General features: G+C 43.0%; 1 protein-coding gene and 1 non-coding gene across 3 annotated transcripts; both read left to right on the top strand.

The window, feature by feature from the left end:
• Positions 1-3,883: 3,883 nt before the first annotated feature.
• TRNAF-GAA (transfer RNA phenylalanine (anticodon GAA)) lies at positions 3,884-3,956 on the top strand. The gene has a single exon. It is a non-coding gene; the product is annotated as a tRNA-Phe (tRNA).
• Positions 3,957-9,848: 5,892 nt separating this feature from the next.
• On the top strand, positions 9,849-24,308 carry LOC140520652 (matrix metalloproteinase-25-like). Of its 2 annotated transcripts, none has more exons than XM_072634742.1 (11): positions 9,849-10,873; positions 11,759-11,931; positions 12,846-12,978; positions 13,831-13,963; positions 16,339-16,631; positions 17,971-18,147; positions 18,529-18,613; positions 18,781-18,863; positions 19,181-19,333; positions 19,646-19,906; positions 20,059-24,308. In XM_072634742.1, exons 2-11 carry the CDS (start codon positions 11,827-11,829, stop codon positions 20,322-20,324), a joined length of 1,689 nt encoding a protein of 562 aa, XP_072490843.1. In that variant the 5' UTR covers positions 9,849-10,873; positions 11,759-11,826; the 3' UTR covers positions 20,325-24,308. The 2 variants fall into 2 exon arrangements, with proteins under 2 accessions (XP_072490843.1, XP_072490853.1); XM_072634752.1 differs by lacking the exon at positions 9,849-10,873 and adding an exon at positions 11,288-11,659.
• The last annotated feature ends 62 nt before the right edge of the window (positions 24,309-24,370 follow it).

The raw sequence follows: 24,370 nt of genomic DNA, 5'->3' as shown, positions 1-24,370 counted from the left end.
CCCAGGAAATGTTCTGCCACTCTTCTCCAACTACAAGATCCTATAATAGTAACAGCCAATTAAAACCCTCTTCTCTCCAGCCTTGGGTCTAGTCTCTGTTCGGTGGGCTAGAGGACCAATCCTCCTGAGCCCAGGTGATGTGTAAGAATTCTTGGGAGGATTGATTGGAATGGGGTGGAAAATTTATTTTTTATTGTTCTGGGGAGTAGGAATGACAGAGCACCCATTAAGTAGCAGGTAGAGAGGGTGGGATACATGGCTTCAAACCCAAAAGTGGCTTCTTTACCACATTATGCCCAATACAATCCCGTTTTCTTGTTGCTCCAATAATTCTTCAATTACAGGACATGGGGAGGGGGGGCGGGGAGAAACCATACAAACATTCTGCAGAGTTAGATTTGGACTCTGCAGAAGCTGAAATTCCACCCCAAGTAAGCTTTTGAGGGGAGCAGCTGTCTTTGACTTTTCTTTGTCCCCATCCCTTAACACAGTACCCCACACATCATAAGCTCTTAATTAAATGCTTGTAGACTTGGGGAGAAAAAGAAAAATATTGACTCTACTGCTTACTTCCTGTTTGACCTTGAGTAAGTCCTTTTAATTCTCTGGGCCTCAGTTTCCTCATTCATAAAATGAGGGAATTTCCTACCTCTAAATATATATGGTTGATGGGATATATATTGTCATATTGATTACAGGTTAACTATAAGACATATTACATGATACTGGGGGAGGGGACGACAAAATGCTATGTGAGGTCTCAGCAAACAGAAGGGATCAGGGCTGACTGCCTGGAGAAGGTGGCAACTTTAGAGTTGTATTGTAAAGGCCAGATAGAAATCCAACTAGAGAAGAGTGAAACAGAAGGTAGTAAAAACATAGAGAAAAACATGTAAGGAGGCAACAACCCCACATCTCCTACCTCATCTTGATTCCTTTCTGCTTTTTTTTCCCTGCTGTTTGCTCCTGGCCATTTCCCTTTTTACCCCATCCCTACTGAAAAACCCTATACCACCTTTCCAAACCTTCTCCAGAACCATGCTTCATGGCAGTTATATATCAGAGAAGGCCACTTAAAAAGTGCCCATTTTCTGTTTTGTTGTTTCTCTCTTTTTTTTCACATCATTGTCACTTTTCAGTAACTCCTCTCACACACATAGGCCCCTCCCTTTTAACAAAATAAGAGCCAAGTACAACAAATCAATTCATACCATGTCTGAAAGTGTATGTTTCATTGTATTCATTTTCTCTGCTAAAAGATGCAGAAGATATGCTTCTCCTTCATGGCTTTCAGTGTTACTTTTGTTTATGCATTGGTCAGAGTTTAGAATTCTTTCAGTGTTTTTTATTACATTGTCATGGTGACAGATAAATTGTTCCCCCTGAATTTCTTCCCTCTCCATCAGTTTATACAAGTTTTCCAAATGTTTCCTTCAGTTCTTCATGATTGTGTCTTGGGGTTCATTGACAATCCATTATATTATATCACAACTTGTTCCCCATTCCCTAATCCATAGACACAGACTTTCCATTCTTTTCTCCTAGAAGTATTCCCATAAGCTTCCTCTTTCTTTTCAAAAATAGATTTTATTGTTATACTTGTTTTTAGATCATTACTCTACCCATTGATCCTTCCTTTCTTTCTTCCCAGAGAGTCATCCGTTATAACAAAAAGATTTTTTTTAAAAGAGGAAGAAAAAAAAAATTAGCAAAAAAGTGGTGGAAAAAGTCTGATGATAAATACAGTGCTCTTCACCCATGGACTCACATCTTTGCAAAGGGTGATAGGGAGAGATGGGTTCTCATACATTTGGGACCCAGTTTGGTCATTATAATTTCACAACATTCAGTTTCAATTGTTTTGTGCTTTTTCCTTCCATTTACATTGCTGCAGTCATTATTTTCCTGTCTCTGCTTATTTCACCACCTTATTCATCATGTTCTTCCTTTCTTATAGCACAGTAACTTTCTAAAATCAACGGACATCAACTTTGTTTCTGGTTCTTTGCTACAACAAAAAGTGCTGCTACAAATATGTTGTTGTTTGTGGAGATTTTCCTTTCATCAATGACCTCCCTCCCTCCTTTCTTTGCAGAAGTGGAAAATTGTGTGTATAGAACATTATATATCAGACTTGATTGACATGTTAGTTAATTTTGCTTAACAGCTTCCTCCCCTTCATCCTCCTTCCCACCACACACATTTTCTTTTTTATTCTTCCTTACAAAGCCTTACTTTCTAGGAAAAGGGGAAAGGATATATTGGAATATTATGGTAATGTTAAAATAAAATATATCAATAAAAATTTTTAAGTTCTTCTATAAACATTTTGGAAAACAGAAAATTTATTCTTTTTCTTTGACTTCAATGTATATCTAATACTGGCTGCAATGGTATCGCTTCCATATTGACTCAATTTACAATCACTCCAAACACAAGTTGTTTTTCATTTAAACTGCTAGTTCTAGCTACATTTATCCTATTCTATAGCTGTACAGTTGATTTTCTTTCTTCCTTCCTTTCTTTCTTTCTTTCTTTCTTTCTTTCTTTCTTTCTTCCTTCCTTCCTTCCTTCCTTCCTTCCTTCCTTCCTTCCTTCCTTCCTTCCTTTCTTTCTTTCTTTCTTTCTTTCTTTCTTTCTTTCTTTCTTTCTTTCTTTCTTTCTTTCTTTCTTTCTTTCTTTCTTTCTTTCTTTCTTTCTTTCTTTCTTTTTTACCGTACTGTAGCAGTTTGAATTCCTAAGGATAGAAGTTCGTCTTATTAGATTCAATCCACTGTTTAGCTGCTGGAAATATTCGGAGATCCCAACACTGTCATTCAATATCTTTCCCAGGACCCTAGCATTGTAATTTTTACCAAAATATCATCTATGATTTCTTTCAATTTATTGAGGAAAAATTTCTACCACGACAAGGCTAAGGGCAATCCACTAAATATTTCAATTGTTGTCCAAGAACTCCATACTCTTTAGAATCCAGTCCTTCATACCTAAAACATTCGCAAAGACTCGAGGGAAAATGCCATCCATATCCGGAGAAAAAACTATGGAACTGGAAAGCAGAGTGTTTTCTCTTGTGTTATGTTTTGTTTTGTTTGAGTTTTTCTCGTGATTTCTCCCATTCATTTTAATTCTTCCATGCAGCATGACTAATGTGAAAATGTATTTAATAAGAATGTATGTTTTGCATGGGAGGGGGAGAAAATCTAAGACTTATGGAAGTGATTGTAGAAAACTGAAAACAAATAAATTAAAATAATTTTTTAAAAAAAGAATCCAGTCCTTGAGGTGATGTCGAAGTAGATTATACTTCCGTCCAGCCATTTGCTCCACTTTGCTCAAGATACCCGAAAGCTTTGGTCAGAGAGAGGAAGACCTATTTTATGATTTCCACCACCACTACAACCTCCCAAAGTTGAGAAAAATGCACTTTTCTCACTCCTTTGCTGAGGTGTGGGACTAGTTGATCTGTTAATTAGTTTTGCTGAATCTCTTCTCCCTACTCTTTCTTTTTTCTTGTTACAAAGGAAGCCTCGCTGGACACGGTTAGGATACACGTACGGGAAAAATGAAATGAGTGCAAATAAAGCATAGCAATTTCCCCCCAAAAAGACTACCGGATGCCTACGTTTCCTATTCACCGGCAGTGGCCTGATTAAAGTCGTGCCTTTCCCTAGATGAGCATATTGTTTGGGCCTCCCCAATGGGCTGAAATTTTAGTCTCATTCACCAAAGAACAGCATGAGTCAGATTACAATATTCAGAGTTCCGAGCCCGAGATTTACCGCAAGATAGAAAACTTACACTTTCACTTTAATTCTTTAAACCTACAATAGAGTTTGCATAATGCTGGGAGACAAATACTTGAAAAAAGCTCGAGGGAGAGGCCGAAATAGCTCAGTTGGGAGAGCGTTAGACTGAAGATCTAAAGGTCCCTGGTTCGATCCCGGGTTTCGGCAGCTTAGGTAGTGTTCTTTTCCATTTTCAAGTCGCTTCATCCCGTTACACAAAGTTTTAAGTTCCGAAGTTTTTCGGGTAAGCTGGAGAGCTGCTACTCCCCTTCCTCCCAAAGACTTTACGAGAAGAAACGAAGGTCGACGTAGTAAAGTGTGTAAAGTGGGGCTGGGGTGGTAACACTAGTGAAGAGCAAAGTGCCACCCCTCCACCCCAGAACTTAGAACAGGGTCTCTGCGTCTGATCTTTCAAGTCCACGTGGTTCTGTTGGATCCCAAGAGACTTTGTTTCTGGTGCTTCCCCCCACCCCCGCCCCAGCACCTAACCTTCCCTCTCCTGACCTCCAATACATCTGCCAACACCATCTTACTCCTTTCTAGAAACCCTCGGAAGCTGTAGCAAGATTGGGGAGTGACACCTGCCTTCCTCTCAGCTTTCCAATCAATCTACATTTAGTAAGAGCCTACTGAGTGCCAAGCTCTGTTCTAAGAGCTGGGAATACAAAAAGAGGCAAAAGACAGTCCTTTCCCTCAAGGAACTTATAGTAGGGGAGACAATATAAAAACAAATATATACAAAGCAAGTTGTATACAGGATAAATAGAAATAATTAATATTAGGGGGTCACTGGAATTAAGAGGAGTTGGAGATTTCCTGTAGGGTTTTAAATGGGATTTAAAGGCAATCCGGGAAGGTCAGTGGTCTGAGCTGAGGGAAGAGAGAGCATTTGGGGCTTCATAGACATTCAGGAAAACTTCCTGGAGTTGAGTACCTTGTTCATGGAATAGCCAGGAGGAGATTAGTGTCACTGAATGGAAGTTCGGGTTGAGGAGTAAGACTTAGGAATACCGGAAAGGTAAGAGGGAGCTAAATAATGAAGGGCTTTAACTGCCATATTATTTTGTATTGGATCCTGAAGGCAGTAGGAAGTCACTGAAATTTATAGAGCAAGGGGGTGACATCATCGGACTTGTGCTTCAAGAAAAATTTGGAAGATGGTTTGGAATGGGGAGAGATTTGAGGCAGGCAGACCCATCAGAAGGTTGCTGCCATAATCCAGGCATGAGGTGATGAGCGCCTGCACTGTGATGGCTACAGTGTCAGAGGAGAGAGAGAAGGGGGTAGGAAAAAGAGGTGTTGCAGAGGTGAAATTCACAGGCCTTGGAAATGTAGTGGACATGGTGGCCAAAGATAACTGAGGAGTCCAGGATGATTCGTAGGTTTCAATCAAGAGGCAATGAGTGCCTATTAGCTGTGTGAACAGAGAAGGGTTTCTATTTGAAAGATGTTGTGAATGTTAAAAACAAGATTTAGCAACTAATTGAATATGTGGGGTGAGTGAGAAACTAAGGATGATACCCAAGTTGCAAACTTGAGTGACTCGAAGGTTGGTGCCCTTTGAAGCCTCCAGCCAGGGAAAGCAGGAGATTCTGGAGTTGATTCAGATAATTTTTCTCCCAGTTTCCCTCCAGGTAGGAAAGGAGAGAGAACAGCTTTCCTTCTTTCTCCTGGCCTCTAGCCCAGTGCTAACTCATTACAAGTTCCATGGTCAAGAAATCTTCATGCCCAACCTCATCCATCCATGGTTCCTTCGAAGCACTAGGGGCTATTGTGGCCTGTGATTGCCCTAGTCTAAGCTACAGTCATTGACACTTCTCTCTCAGCCAGGAAGAGATTCCCACTTATCTACTCATTTCTCTTTCCCTTCTCTCATATCTCACCCAAGCTTGGCCCTAGGAAGCCAGAAAACTCCAGAGAATCTAGGCCCTAGAAAGTCAGTGTTCCCAAGGACAGAGCCTATACTTTCAGCCTCCAGCCTGGATGACTCTCCTCTTATTGTGGATAAGAAGAAAATTTTGAGACCTCTAAGTTAGATTCCAAGGCTGGTGCTCTGTCTACTGAAACACCTGAATACTTAATAAATGATTACATAGAAAATTTAACAACCAGCTGTCTCTGTAGGCCATTTGGGCTGGCTTGGGCACATAAGAAATCACAAAAGGAAAGTCTTCAGAGAAACCTGGGAAGACTTCTAAGAACTGATGCAAAGTGAAATGAATAGAACCAGGAGAACAATTTATAAAATAGAACACTATAAAGAAAAAGAACTTTAAAATATTTAAGAATTCTGATCAATATATTAACCAATCACTGAGTCTAGGACCAGTGAGGAAGCTATCCACCTCCTGATAAAGATATGATGGTCAAGATGCAGAATGAGACATACGCTTTTTGGACACAGTTAATGTTGGAATTAACTTTGCTTGATTACACATATTTTTTTCAAGGGTTTGCTTGTTTGTTTATTTTTCACCTGGAAAGAGAAAATAAAAGAGAAAAGAGAAAATAAATTGTAATATAAAATATAAGTTAAAATGAAACTAAAAGTTTAAAAAAAATCCCACAACCAACATGGAAATTAGTTCTGCTTAATTATGTATATTTGTTACAAGGACTCTTTTTATTTGGGGAGAGGGTGGGAGGACAAGGAGGAAAGGGATATGTAGAAAGGAAAAGAAAAGAAAGAAGAGGGAAAAAGGAAAGAAAAATGGGTCATTAAAGCATCATTTTTAACACAGAGTAACTACTTGGGAAGCTACAGTTTGATTACAGACTTTAAAAGGAAAATAAGATGTATCTAATAGTTTTTTATATATAATCTTCTTTGTTCTAATATATATAATGTGTATATGTGTATATGTATATATATACACACACATATACATGCATACATGAACATATGCAAATGCTCATTCTCTGTAGTTTGAAGTTCAGAATAAAATTCATTTTCGAAAACAGGCAAAGAAATAATTTGGTGAGGGTTGGTGAAAAAGACACTAAGATATTTAGATTAATCATTCATAGAGAGTCAACACAGGATAGCAGAAACAAGGGCACCATTAAAGTCAGAACAGACCAGGGTTTAAGTCCCAACTCTGATAAAACTGACTGTGACTATAATTGGTTGGAGTTTCTAGGTAAACTGTGCTAAGTTCTCCCACTACAAACACTATTATACACTAATATAGACCAATATACTAATACAGACCCTGCAACAGCCTACTCTTTGAGGTAGCAAATCTTTTGGTCTTCAAAACTCATGGATTAGTAGGGGGATTGACCAAAGGAACTCGGTTCAATTGAGTCCCACTTGATGAAATTACAGGATTTAAATAAGTAGATAAAAAAGACAATGAGATGCCTAGAATTGTCCCTCCTTGAGACTTGAAGTAGCTCTAATTTGCACCTTGTGAAAGATGTAGGTCAGAGTGATCTATTCACAGTTTGTAAAGGAAGTACAATGAAGTGTTTACACTTATTTTCACCTTAGGTATAAAGAAATCCTCAAACAAATTTGATAAAATTATGAGTTAACCATGATTCTCTGAAGGATTAGCCATACCCATGGTGACTCTTGAAAAGCCACCTGGTCAACTCTTCAAACCAGTGGAGAAAAAAGACATCTCCAATAGTAAAGGGAGTCCTCTTTGACAGTGGAACAGAGAAATAACTATGGAAAAGCAAGTAATCGTGGAGAGGGATGGCTGTTTGCTTCTTCCCTTGCAGCAATAATGTCTTGCAGAGGAGAAGCTTGCTGGGGAGGAGATGCTTTACTCAGCAGAAAATAAGTCTAGATGCAGGGTGCAGCCTGTGCCTTGAAACCACATGTGGCCCTCTAGGTCCTCAAGTGTGACCCTTTGACAGAATCCATTTCTGTCCTAGAGTGCCTCATGTGGCCTTGAGGTCATAGGTTCCCCATCTCTGGTCTGGAGAGAGAACCTAGCAGTCTCAGAACTCAGCTGCAGAGAGAAGCAGGTTAAGGAAGTCTCACTAAGTAATATGACTTACCCCGCAGAGACCCTCCCTGCCTTCTCTACCTTTCACTCATTCCCCCGGTGAAAGAAAACACAGATCCCCACAGACACAAAAAATCCCAAGAAAAATAAAGTTAAAAAAATAAGCTTCAATCTGCATTCAGACTCTATCAGGTGGACAGTGTTTTTCATCACAAGTCCTTTGGAATTGTCTTAGTTTGTTGTATTGATCAGAGTAGTAAACTCTTTCACAGTCTTTCGTCTTGCCCTAAATCATGATGATAAAAGGAAAAGAGGAGAAAAAGGATTTTGCAGTCATGGGGATTTGAATTACCTTGATGTTTACTCCAAGTGTGTGCCCACTCTTTCCACTGACATTCTATGTATTTTGTAGAAAAATACACTCCAGGTAAATGAATGAATATTTTGTTCCTGCAGTTCATGCTCTGTCATTTCAATAATGTCTTTGGTGTGAAATAATTGTGTCAATTAACTAATTACTGAATTCAAGCACATTATTGAACTCAGAAGTTTATAAGTCATGTCCCCTCCAACATTTATAATTTTCCTTTTCTCTCACATTAGTTAATCTGATAGGTGTGGAATGATACCTCAGAGTTGTTTCAATTTGCAAAATGCTTGTTAATTTAAAAGAAATAATCTATAGTCTTTGACCTCTTTCATTCTTTCTTTTTGAACCAATATATTTGGTTGTGTCTGAAAAGGTAGCCTAGAAAAGGACTGCAAAAATTATATTGGAAAATATGATCATCCATCAAGAAATGAGAGCTGTCAAAGACTTATAGATTACATATTACTGATGCCTCTATATAATAGAAACATTGATGAGTTAGCATTGAATTAGCCCAACAATTTTGGGAAAGAATTTTTAATTATAGGAGGAAAAGTCACTAAACTCTTCATACCCTGTGTTTTAACAATTTTATTATGGGTATATATCTCCAAAGAAAGAAAGAAAGTTCCTACATATACCAAAATATTCATAGCCAAACTGAATAGCTATGAATAACCAAAAAAAAATGAAAATAATAAAGTGGGTGCCAAATCATAAAGGAATGATTGAAGAAATTGTGGTGTGTGTGAATATAAAAGGATACTGTTAGAAAACTAACAAAACATTAACTTCTTTAATACTTTGCTTAATTTCTAATCTTAGTAGTTCTATGCCCCTTTCTTAAACTAATATTAATATATAATTTGGCTTCTTAGAAATGTATACCTGGGAATGCTATCTTTCTTCATTTGGAGGAATGTAAATAAATTAATATTGCTTGATGTGGAATATATATTCAAATGTACATTCATACATAGATTTATTAGTAAATAAAGCTTCTACCCCCTTGTTAAGATCTTTGTATATGAGAAATGTATTTCCCTTTTCTTATGGAATCTAAGTAAGCCAAATAATTTTCATGTACCCCCTAAGTGTTGTCACTTTTTGCTTTTATCCCTAAAACAATCCCAGATCTCTCATTCTTCCCCCCAAAAAATTTATAACCCCAATTCATGCTCTTTCCTGATCTCCTTCTGCTTCTAAAAAAAAAAAAATTGTCTCCTTACCATTGTGTGGGTCAGAGACTGCCAACTCAAATAAAAATCAGAGACTTCTCAAGGTAGAAGCAAACCAGCAAGATTTTATTACAATCTCATGAGAAAGGGCATCTCCTCTCTGATAAGTAATCAGGAGAGTGAGGCAATTAGAGAAGGCAAAAATAGAAATTATATAGCCCTAACGCAGATTCCCCCACCCCACTGACCTTTCATTCCTATTGGCTGGGAGGCAGGCTCATAATCAAAACACTACAGTCTACCCTGTGAATAACCAACATACATTATGTTGATGTGAATGTTGATGTGGCAACCCAAGAGGGAGGAGTTGTGTTATACTGATATGACAATCCCAAGGAGGGGTTGTGTTATGGTGATATGGCAACCCAAAGGGAGTTTTGTTATGTTGGTGTGGCACATGATTTCTGGGAAACCAAAACTTAGACTTAACCATCTACTAAAACCTTTTTGTTAAGCACTGAGAAGTTTTCACTAACTTCATTCCATTCATGAAGTCCTGTGGTGGGTTCTGAGAGGCAGCCAGAGCTCACTGCAACTTGGCCTCTTTCTAAAGACAGCTCACAGCCAGGTTGGGGGAAAGGGGTTGGGACATATTCTTGGGTAACTAGGTCACCCCTGTCCCAACCTCCATTGGTACAGGTCTCTGCCTGTACCTTGGGACTAGGGTTGCAGGTAAGACAATATAGGATGCTCACATAGGAGAGGTAGCCACAAATAACGACTACCCCTCAGCAGGGTGGGGAAGGATACTATCAGAGCCTTGGCAGAGAGAATTCCTCTTAATTTGTTTATTGAGAATGTCTAGGGGAGAAACTGTGAGTGGGGTCTGCCTTGGTGAGAGAGAACAGAACTCTCCCCTCGGTCCAGCCCTGGGCCTTCCCTGGCTCTTGTATACATATGCCTGTCATTTCTGTCATGTTGACTATATCTGTGGTCCCTTCATTCAGTTTCTTTCTGTCCCTGTCCCTCTGTCTCTGCCTTCCTCCTCCTCTCCACTATGTCTAGGTCCTGCTTCTCTCTCTGTCTGTCTCATTGTCTCTGTATTCAATTTCAGTTTCTCTAACTCTGTTGTTTCCCCCTCACCCCTTCCTCAAATCCACCCAACAACCCCAAGAACCATCTTGACATGACTAATTATGATATGAGAGAATGTAATGAGGGCCAGGCAAGAAGATAGAAGAGCTAAGAGATACTGGAAGAGGAAGAGAGCACTTTCAGATAAATGTGAGGCTGGAGGCTGGGGGAGTGGCAGAGACCTGCTCGGGGCAGCACTTGGGGAAGGTCTAGAAGGAAGCAAGGAAAGGATTTCAACAGCTGGATCCTAGCAGGAAGTGCATTTTCTCCCTCTTTCTTTGGGTGCTGCATTGCCACTCTGCTTGTCTCATTTGAACCATTTGTATGGAAAGTGCAGACTGATGCTGCCAGATCACAGCTGGAGAATGGACCACAGACATAGGACATGAAGGGGCTGCAGGGCTAAGCTCAAGATATGCCCTGGAGAATGAACACTCAAAGGAGGTACCTTTTAAGGCAGTTCTAAGATAGAAAACCAAAGGGGGAAAAGAGATGAATGGTTCTTTTCCATATTTTCCTAGATGCCCCATTTCCAGGGGTGGGTGGGTGGGGTGTATGAGGGACAGTACAGGCACTAGGGAATACTGCTCCCCTCTTAGGACCACGTCCTCTCTTAGTGGCCATTTCGTAGACTTGGTCTCTACCTCCTCCTCCCTGGTGTCTCCCTCTCCTAGTAACTGACATCTTCAGACATTCTCCTCCCCTGCTAATGGTCTCCCCTCCCCCCTCCAGGAGCCTCCCTTTTCCTGCCCAGGATCCCCTCATCTCCTCCCCCTTCTCTCCAAGAGTACCAGCATGCCAAGGTCCCTTTCAAATCCCAGATTCTGTGACCTGGCCCTCCTGATTTCTAGTGCCTTTCCTCCCTCACCTGAGGTGTATTTCTCGGGTATTCCAAGCCCTATTCCCCCAATTCCCTTTCCCAGCCCTGGCCCCAGTCCCTGTTCCCTCTTCAGCCATGCCTCTCCCTCCAAGGTCTCAGTCTATCGCTCCCCATTCCCAATCTCTCCCCCGCCAACCCCCAGCCAGATTCATCCTCAGCCTCACCTTTGAAGTTTCCAAATCACCGCTTACACAAGCTGGGGAAATTGAGCCATTTCCCCCACACTTCACTGCCTTGCCTCGCCCCGCCCCTCCGCACGCCAGTGCCAGTCCGTGGACCCCTTGGGTGTCCAAGGCTTTTCAGACTCATCAGCCTTGATCCTTTGGTGCCCCAGAAACATCATCAAGCTGGTACCCAAGAATCAACCCCGACTGCCTCCCCAAAAGGGCAGGGCAGGGCTTGGCTGGGCGGGGTGGCTCCCTCTCTGAAAATCCCTCTTCTCCTTCTAGGCTGCCCCTCTCTCCTCCATCACTCCTTCCCTTCTTCTAACTCCAAGAGCCTGGCCTGAGCCGGGATCATGTGGCTGCGAGAGTGTTCAGTCCTTACCCTGCTCCTGCTGCTGCCGGACCCAGCCCCAGCCCGACCCCCGGAGCCCTCCGCCCAGGATGTCAGTCTGAGCGTGGTGAGTGCCGACCGACCCGAGGACAAGACACCAGGTCCGGGGGTCTGGGAAGAGGAAGACGGGGGCCTGGTTCATCGAGGTCCGGAGTGAGGACAAATGGAAACTGAGGTCCTCAGACGTGAGGGGCTAGGAGGCAGCGGGGTGGTCGTGTAGGACGCGCAGAGGAAAGCACGGGTGCTTTCTGTAGATCTTAGGGGGAGTCCCGGAGGGTGGCCGAGGTCCTGAAGTGTGCAGTAGTGGGCTGGAAGCTGGAACCTTGAGGTGTGGAAAGGCAGAGAGGAGCAAGGGCCTCGGACATCTGGGGCAGGAAGAAGGGGAGAGAGAGAAGCTGAGATTCTGGAGGCCAGGGTCAGGGAGGGGAGAGAGAGTTCTGGGACCCGGTGTTGAAGAGGATATTAAAAGTGAGCTAAGGTCTAGGACCCCGGCGAGCGGAGAGATAAAAGTTAGGACCTGGAGGGGAGAGAGGGAAGTGGGGGGTTGGCGGGGCTGGACGTCTCGATCCAGGAAGGAGGAGAGGGACACCAGGGCCATGGAAGGGAAAGAGCGAAGTTTGAGGGGCCAGGTGAAGAGAGGTGAACTGGGATTCCTGGAGTCTGGAAGCATCTGAGGTTGGCACAGTCAGTATTCCAGGAGATAAGAGAGGGGTAAGAAGGGATAGGGCGATCACGGTCAGGAAAGTGAGGGCTACAATCAGCAGACACGCGTGAAACAAACACACGCCACGTCAGGATCCTCAGGGTCTCTGATCCTTGCGTTAGTAGGTGAGACAAGTGGGGGTTGCCGTGATCGACAGTCTCCCGACTATTGGCTTGCTAGTGCAAGACTCTAGACGCTCAGACTTCTCTACCTACCGTCTCTTCTTGCCGCACCCCGACCCTTCCTTCCGGGTTAACCCTTTCTTTTTCGTGGTCCAGGACTGGCTCACTCGCTATGGCTACCTGCCCCCGCCCCACCCTGCTCAGGCTCAGCTACAGAGCCCAGAACAGCTCCGGGACGCAATCAAAGTCATGCAGAGGTTTGCTGGGTTGAAGGAGACCGGCCTCATGGGTAATGAATGGCCAATCCCTTCCTCCCAAACACTCCCTGCCCCACTCCTTCCCCAGCTCCCTATCCCATGGGAAGGTAATAGACTATCCAAGGGGAAGGGGAACAAGCATTTATTAAGTGCTAGTCTGTACCAGGCCTGGGCTAAGTGCTTTCCATATAATGTCTCACTTAAATCTCACAACTCTGCGTGGTAGGTAGTGTAATTAATTATTTTATGATTGAGGAAACTGAGGCAGACAGGGAGAGGTTAAGTGATTTGATTTTGGTCACACAACTAGTAAGTGTCCCAGAATGCCCCTCCCCTAAAACTAGAGGCCTTGTTCAAGTAATATTCAACAGATCCTATTCTCCCTTCTCAAAACAGGCTGTGATCTCTTACCTCCCTCTAGATCCAGCCCTTCCAGCCATCTTCAAATTTGGTGCCTAGATATAAGGGAAAGGAGAAGGAGCAGAAAGAAGATCTATCAAGCTCCTAGTCCCTTTGTTCCTTCTGGGCCCCAAATTTCAGGGCTGCTACAAAGTTCCTAGGCCTTCAGGGACTCAGGGATAGGACTGAAGAATCCAAACTAGAGGTAGCTCTTACTAGGTGACTGGAGTTATTGGTTGTTGAGAGGTCCCTAGAAGGAATGGAGGAGAAGGACAACGCCAATCGTGCCAGTCTTGCCCCAGTATCACCTACCATTCTCTCCTGCTCTCTGCCCTTCTGTTCCCAGACAGTTGTCAATACTGATAACAGAGCTCCCAATCCCGGGGGCTGCTTTTCCTCTTTATACTCTCTTTTTACCAACTCCTAGGGGTAGGGCTAGGCACCCACCCATCCCTTTGACTTTTCATGTCCCATCTCCTTTCCAGATGAGGCCACCTTAGCCACCATGAAGAAGCCACGATGTTCTCTGCCTGATGTCCTGGGAGTGGCTGGGTTGGTAAGAAGGAGGCGGTATGCCCTTACAGGCAGCTTCTGGAAGAAGAAGCAGCTGTTCTGGAGGTGGGTTCTAGAATCTATTCCTTGATTTCTCAGAAGCTAACTAGGCTGTTTGAGCTGTCATATGCCCCCTGAAAAGTTCTGTAATGCCTGTGAGTTGGCATTTAATTCACCTGTCTTCCTCCTGAAAGCCTTACTATTGGATTCATTGAGTTCAGTGCTTGACTCAAAATGTTTTTCTCCTTCTTAATTCCTGTCCTCATACTAGGGCAGTTCAGCATACATAGCGATATTCTATCAAATTCCCTACCATTCCTCAATTGACTCATTTCCCACAAATTATTCCTCTACCCCACCTCATGTACAAAGATAGTCAAAGATCTTGCCATTAGCCACAAATGCATCACTTCCATGTTTGTGAACACTGAAATTCTCTTATTTGATGCAAATCTTTGGTATTCTGCCTATCTCTGTGCCTTCCAAAACCAAACCCTGTTTGTCAATATCATGACTTCCAATCCCTTTCTCAGGCATCACCCCTGCACCAGCTACACTCTCATCCTTTCCCAATCTTTCCCCCTTGGTGATCTAGTTCAGTACTACGTTGTCATCTCCTTTTAATCCCTTACTTTCATTGTATCATTATCTTTCCCCACCAAACTTCAGCCTTGTATTTCACCACCTTTTGTTCCTAAGCACAATGGTGCTGAACTAAGGTCACAAAACCTTGCTCACAAAATCCACTGCCTGTTTGTTAGATAATCTCGGTTGGGTCCTCATTGCTGCAAGGTAATCCCTAATTAACTCCTCATTATCCCATCCACCACCCCTTTTCCAAACTTTTTTATTCCTTTTCAAAACTCCCCATGGCTCCTTCTCCCCCTCCCTATTCAGCTGAGAACTTGTTGCCAGAGACATCCCTTTCCTCTCTTCTTCCTCATCTCACAGTATCACTATCTCCTCCTCCTTCACCCCTGTCTCATATGAAGTTTGTCAAAGCTAAACCCCCTGTATACACAAAGTGCTTCCCTTTCATCCTGTCTTCTCCAAGAGATTGCTTCATCTATCACCCTCACTTCCTCTCTTGTCTTCAGTTCCTGCTTGTCTACTGGATGCTTCATATTTTTGTTTCTGCCATCTTCAAAAAACCTCTTATTTGATTTATCCATCCCTGCTAACTATTGTTCCACATCCCTCCTGCCTTCTGTGGCTTAACTCCTTGTGAAGGTTGTTTACTACAGATACCTCCACTTCTTCTCCCTTATTCTCTTTCTAACTCTCTGTGGTCTGCCTCCAACCTCATCATTCAACTGAAACCACTCTTTCCAAAGTTGCTAATGATCTCTCAATTGCCAAGTTCAATAACCTTTTCTCAATCCTCCTCCTTCATGACCCCTTGACACTTTGGACACTGTTGATCACCCTCTTCTCTTTGATACTCCCTTCTCTCTAGGTTTTCAGGACACTACACTCTCTCCTGCTTATTTGAAGACTCCTCAGGTTACATTGCTGGAACATCATCCAGATCATACCTGCTAACTTTTCAGAGGATTGTGTCCTGGGTCCCCTTGTCTTTATCCTCTTTACTGTTTCCCTTGGTGATCTGCTCAGGTCCCAAGGTTAACCACTAGTCTTGAATCTCCAAGTCCCTATTCAACATTTTGAACTGGAAGACATCTTAAATTTAACATAGCCAAAGCTGAACTCTTTGTCTTTCACCCCAAATCCTCTCCCCTTCTATACTTCTCTATGACTGTTGAGGGTGTAAGTCTTTCCCTACTCCAGTGCATCATCCACTCTGTTCTCAAAGTGATCTTCCTAAAGCCTAGGTTTGACCATGTCACTCTCCACTCCACTCCAGTGGTTCTCTGTCTCCTCTCTGGTTGGTATGCAAAGACCTTCATTACCTTCCTCCTTCTGCCCCACCTTCTTACACCTTATATCCAACCACATACTCTTCAATTCAGTGTGTTCCTCAAACAAGACCTTCTGTCTCCCCACTCTGAGCATTTTCACTGGCTGTCCCCATGCATGGAATTTTCTTCCTCCCCATATCTGCCTCTTACATTCCTGGCTACCTTCAAGTTCCAGCTGAAATCCACCTTCTACAGGAAACCTTTCCCAAACTCTCTTAATTCTAGTGCCCTCCTACTGCAGATGATTTCCTACTTGTCCTGGATATAGCTTATTTGTGTATAATTATTTGTGTGTTGTCTCCTCTGAGATTCTTAAGGTCAGGAACTGTATTTTACTTTTTACATATCTCCTGTGATTAGCACAGTGCCTGGCCCATAGTAGGTGCTTAAGAAATGTTTTTTGAGTAGCCAACTGATTGGGCTCCTCCTTCATTACTCCTCCAAGTCACCTGCAAGTCTCTGTTTTCATTGACTGCCATATACTCCTCCCCTTAACACTGAACTCTCTTCTCTGGACACCAGGGTCCGTTCCTTCCCACAGGGCTCTGCCCTCAGCCAGGACACTGTTCGGAACTTGATGTACTATGCCCTGACTGCCTGGGGAACTGAGGTGGGGATGACATTCCAGGAGGCTGAGTCCATGGTAGGAATAGAGCCAGAGATCCTCATCGACTTCGCTCGGGCCTATCACAAGGACAGCTACCCCTTTGATGGGCCCGGGGGCACGTTAGCCCATGCCTTCTTCCCTGGGGACCACCCTATCTCTGGGGATACCCACTTTGATGATGAAGAAGTCTGGACCTTTGGGAAAAGCGGTATGGTCTCCCTGGATTCCCCCTCTTTATTCCTCAGACAACCCCTATTCCTTAGAGACCAATCCCCTCCACAGAGACATTTCCCTTCCCCTGAGCACCTCATTCTCTATTACATTAAACAAGGGTTTACTGAGTTCCTGCTCCTCATACAATTCTGCATGGGCCACCTGGGTGAAAGCTGAGAGGGAAAGAGAGGAAGGAGGCTGATTCAGAAGAAGCAGAAGGCCAGGCCTCTGGTTTCAGGAGGAGTTCAGCCAGGTTGGGGAGAAACAGAGGAAATGCACAAGAAACAATAAGAGAATAGGAAAAGACTGTGTTTGTGACTATTGAATAAATATGGATATAAACTATGGATATAAATCCTAAAGATTGTTTCTCTGACGCACCTCCCTAGGCTGGGATGAGGATCACAAAGGCTTTCCAGAAACGTGGGACCTGAGTTGGACCTTGAAAGATGAGTGGGATATGGAGAAGATGAGAGGAAGGAGGAGGGTGTTCTAGGCAAGGCAAAGATAAGGGGGCCAGGTTGGCTAGAGAAAATAAAGCAAGTTGCAGTTGGGTAGGGCAGATACTGGGGAGGCTCTGGTGAATTTAGATTTGAGATCAGAGGAAATATGGAGCCACTGTGAATTTTGAAACAGGCAAGCCAAGCAATGTTGCAAGAAGATTCATCTTGGCCAGGGCTACTCTTTTGTGCAAATTGTGCTTTTTTTGGTGTAGGGCTTCTCCTTTCTAGAGCCAGCCAAGTGCTAACATGAGTCCTTCTTTGCTTAGAGGGCTGTAGTTTAGGACCATCATGAGATAGGGAGAGGGATACACCAATCAATTGATCAGGAAGCATTTATGAAGTGCCTGCTACTGTCAGGTACTGTCTTGGGCTATGGAGATATAAATACAAAACAAGTTATTATCACTAGTCTCAAGTAGATTACATTTTATAAGAGATACCATAGAAATATATGTAGAAAAGATAGAAGACACTTTGGTGGGGAAAGAGATCAAGAAAAGCATTCTAGGCATGTGGGATAGATCACTACTTCTGGACACAAGAGGAGTACAATACTATGAGTAAGGAACTTGGCTAGACTGGGAAGGGGAATAATGTACAACAAAGTTGGAAAGGTAGGTTGGTGACAAGTTGTGAAGAGTTTTAAAAGCCAAAGAGAAGAGTTGGTATTTTGTCTTGGAGGCCATAGGGAGTCACTGAACTTTATAGAGTAGGAGGGGGACATGTTAGATCTGCGTTGTAGGAAAAGCATTTTTAGCAACTATGTAAAGAACGGATTGGACCAAGGTCCCTTTTCTCACCATTTGAATTCTGCCTCCTCCCAACACATAGATAGCGGTGGGACAGACCTGTTTGCTGTGGCTGTCCATGAGTTTGGCCATGCTTTGGGCCTGGCCCACTCTTCAGCCCCCAACTCCATCATGCGACCTTTCTACCAGGGTCCAGCTGGGGACCCTTCGAAGTACCGGCTCCCACCTGATGACCGAGAAGGCATCCAGCAACTTTATGGTGAGCCCTGGGACCCTCTATTTTTCCCTTTCCCAGATCTAGGCTAAGGGTTATGGGAACAAAACCAAACATCAAAATTCCTTCTCTGTTCTCTCTCCCTCCTTCTGTTCACCCCTGCAACATTGGTTCTAAACATTTTATCCTAGAAGAGCAGGTGTTATTATCCCCATTTTACAGATGAGAAAACTAAAGCTCAGAGATGTTTTATCAAAGGTCACACAGCTAATAAGTGGCAAACCCAAGACTGCAACCCAGGACCTCTAACTCCTTTTTGTCTTTTCCATCATTCTCCATCTTGTTAATGGGGAAGAGAACCCTCCCTAGAGCTGTCTCCTTTCAGCCTCTCTATTTCACCCCACTTCTACCTCTACCTCCCTCCAGGAAAAGGTCCAAATAATCCCCACCCAGAGTCAACTCAGAAACCTCTGCTTCCTCCACCCCAGCCCCCTGGGCAGCCCCCAGACAGGTAAGTATTCCATTTCTTTCCTGATAAATCCCCAATTCCTCCCTAGTCCTCCCCTCTTTGGCCTCCCTCTCCCCTCCCTACCATTCCCCTCTGTCCATAATGACCCCTCCAGTTCTCCACCTCACTCCCATCTATCTTTGCCTTCCTACTCCTACACCTTCTTTCAGTCCTTCAGCTCCAGTTCCTGACCGATGTTCAGGTAACTTTGATGCTATCGCCAATATCCGTGGTGAGGTCTTCTTCTTTAAAGGTGAGTGACCTTTGACTCCTATTAATGTTACCCTGAAATGTTGACCCCCTTACCATATCCCCTAGGACCTGAAGTTGCTATTTTCCTTTGCTTCTGACCCTCCCATAGTAATAACTTGCAACTCTTTTAACCTCTTATATTCTGATGTCCTGTTCAAGGCCAAGAGCCCAGTCACATCATGTGTGCCAGGAGTATGGCCAAAGTGGGGTAGAGAATTAATCTAATACTCTAACACCTACAGCCTGGTCCACTCTACCCTAGGATTTGGGGGTGAGTGACTTTAGGGCTGATATGTTGATGATGCCCCTATACTCCAGGACCCTGGTTCTGGCGTCTTCAGCCCTCAGGCCAGCTGGTGTCCCCTCGACCTGCCAAGCTGCACCGATTCTGGGAGGGTCTGCCTGAGCATGTGGTGGCTGTGGATGCAGCCTATTCTCGGCCCTCAGATGGACGCATCCTGCTTTTCAGTGGTGAATGGAATGGGGGACAGAGTGAAGAGGATGGGAGTCGGGGAAGAGAACCCAGGGGAGACTGGGAAGAGATGTGGAGAAAAGAGAATTGCAGGGGGGAGAACATTGTTGATAGGGAGAGGCAGATGTGGAAAGAGAACTGGGTAGGGGAAGGAGACAAGAAAGAAGAGACAGTGGGAGAGATAGACTAGGAGGGCTTCTGAGGAGGAGTTAGGCATAGACAAGAACAAGATGGAGATCTTGCTGCTGTGAAGGAAGGAGACAACACTGAAGGGCCTTTGTATTTGACTGACTGTATTCTCCCATCCTCAGGACACCAGTTCTGGGTGTTTCAGGACCGGCAGTTGGAGGCTGGTTCCCCAAAGTTGCTTACTGAACTGGGGCTTCCTCCTGGGGAGGCTGTGGATGCTGTCTTCTCTTGGCCCCAGAATGGAAAGACATACCTGATTCGAGGTGAACAATACTGGCGTTTTGATGAGACTGTCCACAGCGTTGACCCAGGCTACCCCAAAAATCTGATCCTGTGGGAGGGAGCACCTTCAGCACCTGATGATGTAACTGTTGGCAACAAAGGTGTGTGGGGGGCAGGGGGCTAGGATGTGGGTTGACTTGGTGGAAAAAGTGGAACTGAGCCTCAGGATGCCTGGGTCTGGGGAGGAATGAGCTGAGAGTAGAATGGTCTTCTAAGAAGTACCCTGACCTTTCCCCTCATTCTCATTGGACAGGAGACACCTACTTCTTCAAGGGTACTGAGTACTGGCGATTTGCTCCAGGCAGTGTGGTAGCAGAGTCTGGCTCTCCCCACCCTGTGGGGCCTGACTGGTTGGACTGTTCTCCTTCTGCCCCTGGTCCTCGGGCCCCAAGACCTTCCAAGTCTCCCTCCAACTGTCAGTGTGAGATCAATCAGGCATGGAATTCAGGCCCAAGACTTCCTGGCTTCCTCTTCATCCTCTCAGTGATTCTCTCCCCCTTCCTGGGCACAACTACCTGACCCTAAGAACTGGGGCCTGTAGCACACACCCCCCCCCCCCACCTTTACCCTCCTCCTCCCTTTTTCCTAGGGATAAGTCCTGTGTGTATTTCTCTCTTTTACTGCCCTTCCCCAATATATGGGGTAGGCTGTGCGATGCATGTAGGCAAGTCATTACCCCTTTTGGGTCTCAGTTTCACCATTTGAAAAAATGAGGGATTTGGATTTAGTGGCCTCTAAGGTCCCTTCTGTTTCTAAATCTAGAAATAGAAGAATAGGTGTGCTCTGGTATTCTTTGACTCTCCAGAGTTAATAAGAGTCTAGGTTTTCCCAAAGCAGGACTTGCTGGTGCCTAGTTCATGAGCTGAGTTTTCCATTCCCTGACCCCTGCCTTCCCTTTGCCCTTGCTTGCAGTCTATGATTCTTGGCATAAGGGATCAGATTGAGAATCAGGAAGGTCCCCACTCTTTCTCTCCATAGCCTGTGGGGATCTCAGATGGTTTTAGTGGCTGCCATTCCCAGGAAGAGCAGGCAGACTCTCTGTCTATCTGGTCTTTCCTCCTACAGCCTGCCAAAGAGGGAGGCCCTGTGGCTGAGTGGGGTCCCCAAAGGTTAGGGATATTGAAGAGAAGTTGTATAGGTAAAGCTTGTCCCTCTCCCAGGTTTTGGTCCCTGTAATTCCTGACTCAGAAAGAGGACTGGGCTTTGCAGAGTTCCCAATGGCAAGGAGAGGATGCCAGAGCTGTCATGCCAGACCTTCTTGATGGAGGAGTGAGGCCTCACTGAGAATCTTTCAGGCCTGAAGGGAAGGTTTTCTCCCGGCTCCCCTGAAACACCCTGCCCCTCAGCAATGCCTGAACATTTTCCTAGCCCCAGTAGTCAATCACCAAGATGCCCTAACTTCCATCAGGTTTCTTGAAGCCCTCAGGGAATAATGAGGATCTAGGGAGACTCCCCTCAGACTTTGAGTCCCAGCTCTGCATTGTCAATTGTCCTCTTTTGTCTCCTTCTGTCCTGCTCTCAGGTTCCCCTTCTCTCTCTAAACTAGAGGTTCTTAATCTGGGGGCCCCAGACCCTCAGAAGCCCCCTAAAAGGGTCTATAGGTGGATTTTAGGTGTTCTATGAACTTGGATAAAAAAAATACTTCTTTATTTTTTCTAGCCTTTGGTTTCCTTTGCAATCCTTTGTATTTAATGCATTTATAAAAAGCATGATTCTGAGAAGAGGTCCCTAGACTTTACCAGACTGCCAGAGGGGTCCATGAAAGTAGTTAAGAACCCCTGGCCTAAGCAGAAAAGCGAAACTGAGATTATTAAGATTATCAAGATGAAAAAAAGCCCTGGGTTCTGAGTCAGAAAACATGGGGTTTGATCATAACCCTGTCTATAGCTTATTGTGTGACATTGGGAATATTTCTTAACTTCTCTGGGAACTAGTTTTATCCTCTAGACAGTGAGAGGATTGGATCTGATGATGACATCAAAAGCCTAACTGCTGTGAAATTTGAAGGTACAGTTCAGGCAAGGCTCATCCCTGGGCCCAGCCCAGGAGGAACTCATCTTTCCAGGGACCTATCAATCCCCTTGGATGACTTCAGTCTTCATCCTCTGTGCTCCCCATGCTCTTCAGCTCACAGAGTATTATGGCTCAAGTGGCCATGGCAGGATGGGGTAAGGATATGATTTGGTCTTTGACTTCTCCCTCTCTCTCATCCCACATGCCCAGTCATTGGACAAGTGATATTGATCCTTCCTTCCTCTGATCCCTTACATGTGCCCTCATCATCTTGTAACAGCCTTTTCACCAGCCATCCTTTCTCCATTCTCTTCCATCTGTAATCTCGTCTTCTGAGTAACCTTCCTAATGCACAGCTCTGATCAGATCAAATCAACTTTGATGTCTAGCTCCCCACTGCCACAAGATTAAATTCAAAGTCATTAGCATGTCATTCAAGGGTCTCCACATTCTTCCTCCCATTAGCCTTTTTTTTCTCATTCAAATTTATTTTTTTCCATTTCCAAATTCTCTCCCTTCCTGACCCCTTTTCCCATCCATTGAGAAGGCGAGAAATACAAAACTCATTACAAACATAAAGTCATACAAAACAAATTTCTTCATTAGTCATGTTCTGAAAAAAAATCAAGAAAAAGAAAAGATGCTCCCATTTACCTTTTAAAAAATAGTTTAAAAAGAAACATACATATGAAAGTTTATATATACTGAATTATATACATATAAACTTTACACATATATAGTGTAAGAAAGTAGTAACAAAATTGTTCCATTGGTTACTTCTACACTTCTTGTTTCCTTCTGTGAATTTTTATTTTTAAAAAAGTTTTTCAATGAACAATTTTCCTTTTCTTCCACTTGCAACCCAGCCTACATGAACAAATGAAAAAGGAAAGGAAACCTTCCTAACACATGAGCATAATTAAGCAAAGGAAATTCTCTCGCTGGCCATGTCTAAAAATATATATTTCTTTCTGCATTTTGAGTCCATTATCTCTTTATCAGGTGGGACACAGTATGCTTCATCCTTGATCTTCTGGAATTGTGATTTGCACTGAGAAGTATTCTCAAATCTTTGTTTCGCTTATGTTGTTGTTATTATGTAAATTCTTCTAGTTCTGCTTATATCACTGTACATTGGTTCACACAGGTCTTCTCTGAAATCATCCATTTCATCATTTCTTACACCTCAATAATATTACATTACATTCATATGACATAATTTGCATAACATTTCCACAGTAGATTGGCCCCTTCTTAGTTCAGTTGTTTCCTCCCACGGAAAAAGAGCCGCTATAAATATTTTTGTACATATGCGTCCTTTCCCCTCTTTCTTTGATCTCTTTGCGGGATAGGTCTAGTAGATATCACTAAGTCAAAATGTATGTCTAGCTTAATGAGTTCTTTTTGTTTATAGTTCTAAAATGCTTTCCACAATGGTCAGACCAATTTGCAGCTCTCCCAAGAGTGCGTGCTTCTTTTTCCCACAGCTCCTCTAACTTTTGTCATTTTCCCTTTGTGACATCTTTATCGATCTGATGGGTGGGAAGTAGAACCTCAGAGTTCCTTTACTTTGCATATATCTAATTAGGAATGATTTGGAGTCTTTTTCTTAAGTTTGTTAATATCTTATATGTTTCTTTCTTTGAAAACTTTATGTCATTTGACCATTTGTCTATCAGGGAATGGCTCTTGTTTTTATAAATTTGAATGAGTTTCTTTACACACACACACACACACACACACGCACACACACACACATACATACCTAAACACACATACACACACAATGTGAAAATTTAAACTTGCTTCAAAGATTTTTTCCTCAGTTATACATTTCCCTCCTCATTTTAACCATATTAATTTTGTTTATGCAAAAAATTTTTAAATTTATGTAATCAAAATTGTCCATTTATCTTCTGTGATCATCCCAGTTCCCTTTTTGGTCATGAACCTATCCATGGATCCAAAAGATAATTCCTCACTTCTCCAATTTGTTTTGATGTCATTTAAAAAAATCTGTTTCTGAGGGTTTTCATTTCATCCTCATTTACCATGAATTTTCCTTTTTAAAAAATTTCATATGAACAATTTGGTTTTCCCCTGTATTTTTAAAAAAACATATTAGGTAATTATTTTCTTAGTTTAACAACAGTTCTTTTATTTATCACTTCAAATTTTTTTCAACTTAGATACTTTTTGATTTTCAGAATTTATACTTTGTTGTTTAGTTGGAATTTTTATTATTGTTTGTTTTGTTTTTTAGTAGTGTGTTCAATTCATTGATTAGTTTCTTCTTGATTAGACATACATTTTTCTCTAAAGACTACTTTAAGTGGATTGCATTAATTTGATTTGATGTCCCAATAATGAGACAATACATGCACTGCCACATAATTTCTTGATGAAATTTTCTATTGTTTTTACGATGTTTTTTTCTATTGTTTTTATTGATCTACCATTTAGTCTCTAACGTGTTTGTAAATCTCTTTTTCAATTGTCCTTTATTGAATATAATTTTTATTGCTTTGGATCAGGCAATGATGTGTTGACTA

This window comes from Notamacropus eugenii, chromosome 1 (genome assembly GCF_028372415.1).
Source record: "Notamacropus eugenii isolate mMacEug1 chromosome 1, mMacEug1.pri_v2, whole genome shotgun sequence".
Lineage (NCBI taxonomy): Eukaryota > Metazoa > Chordata > Mammalia > Diprotodontia > Macropodidae > Notamacropus > Notamacropus eugenii.
Note: the sequence above shows the minus strand (reverse complement) of the source record. Positions and strands in the feature narration are given on the sequence as shown.

What these genes read in the sequence shown, in the direction of transcription:
- LOC140520652 (XM_072634742.1), top strand. Translation starts at nt 11,827, where the DNA reads ATGTGGCTGCGAGAGTGTTCAGTCCTTACCCTGCTCCTGCTGCTGCCG. An exon ending in AGGATGTCAGTCTGAGCGTG is followed by an intron (nt 11,932 to 12,845) that starts GTGAGTGCCGAC and finishes TTCGTGGTCCAG; the next exon opens with GACTGGCTCACTCGCTATGG. An exon ending in AGGCATCCAGCAACTTTATG is followed by an intron (nt 18,148 to 18,528) that starts GTGAGCCCTGGG and finishes ACCTCCCTCCAG; the next exon opens with GAAAAGGTCCAAATAATCCC.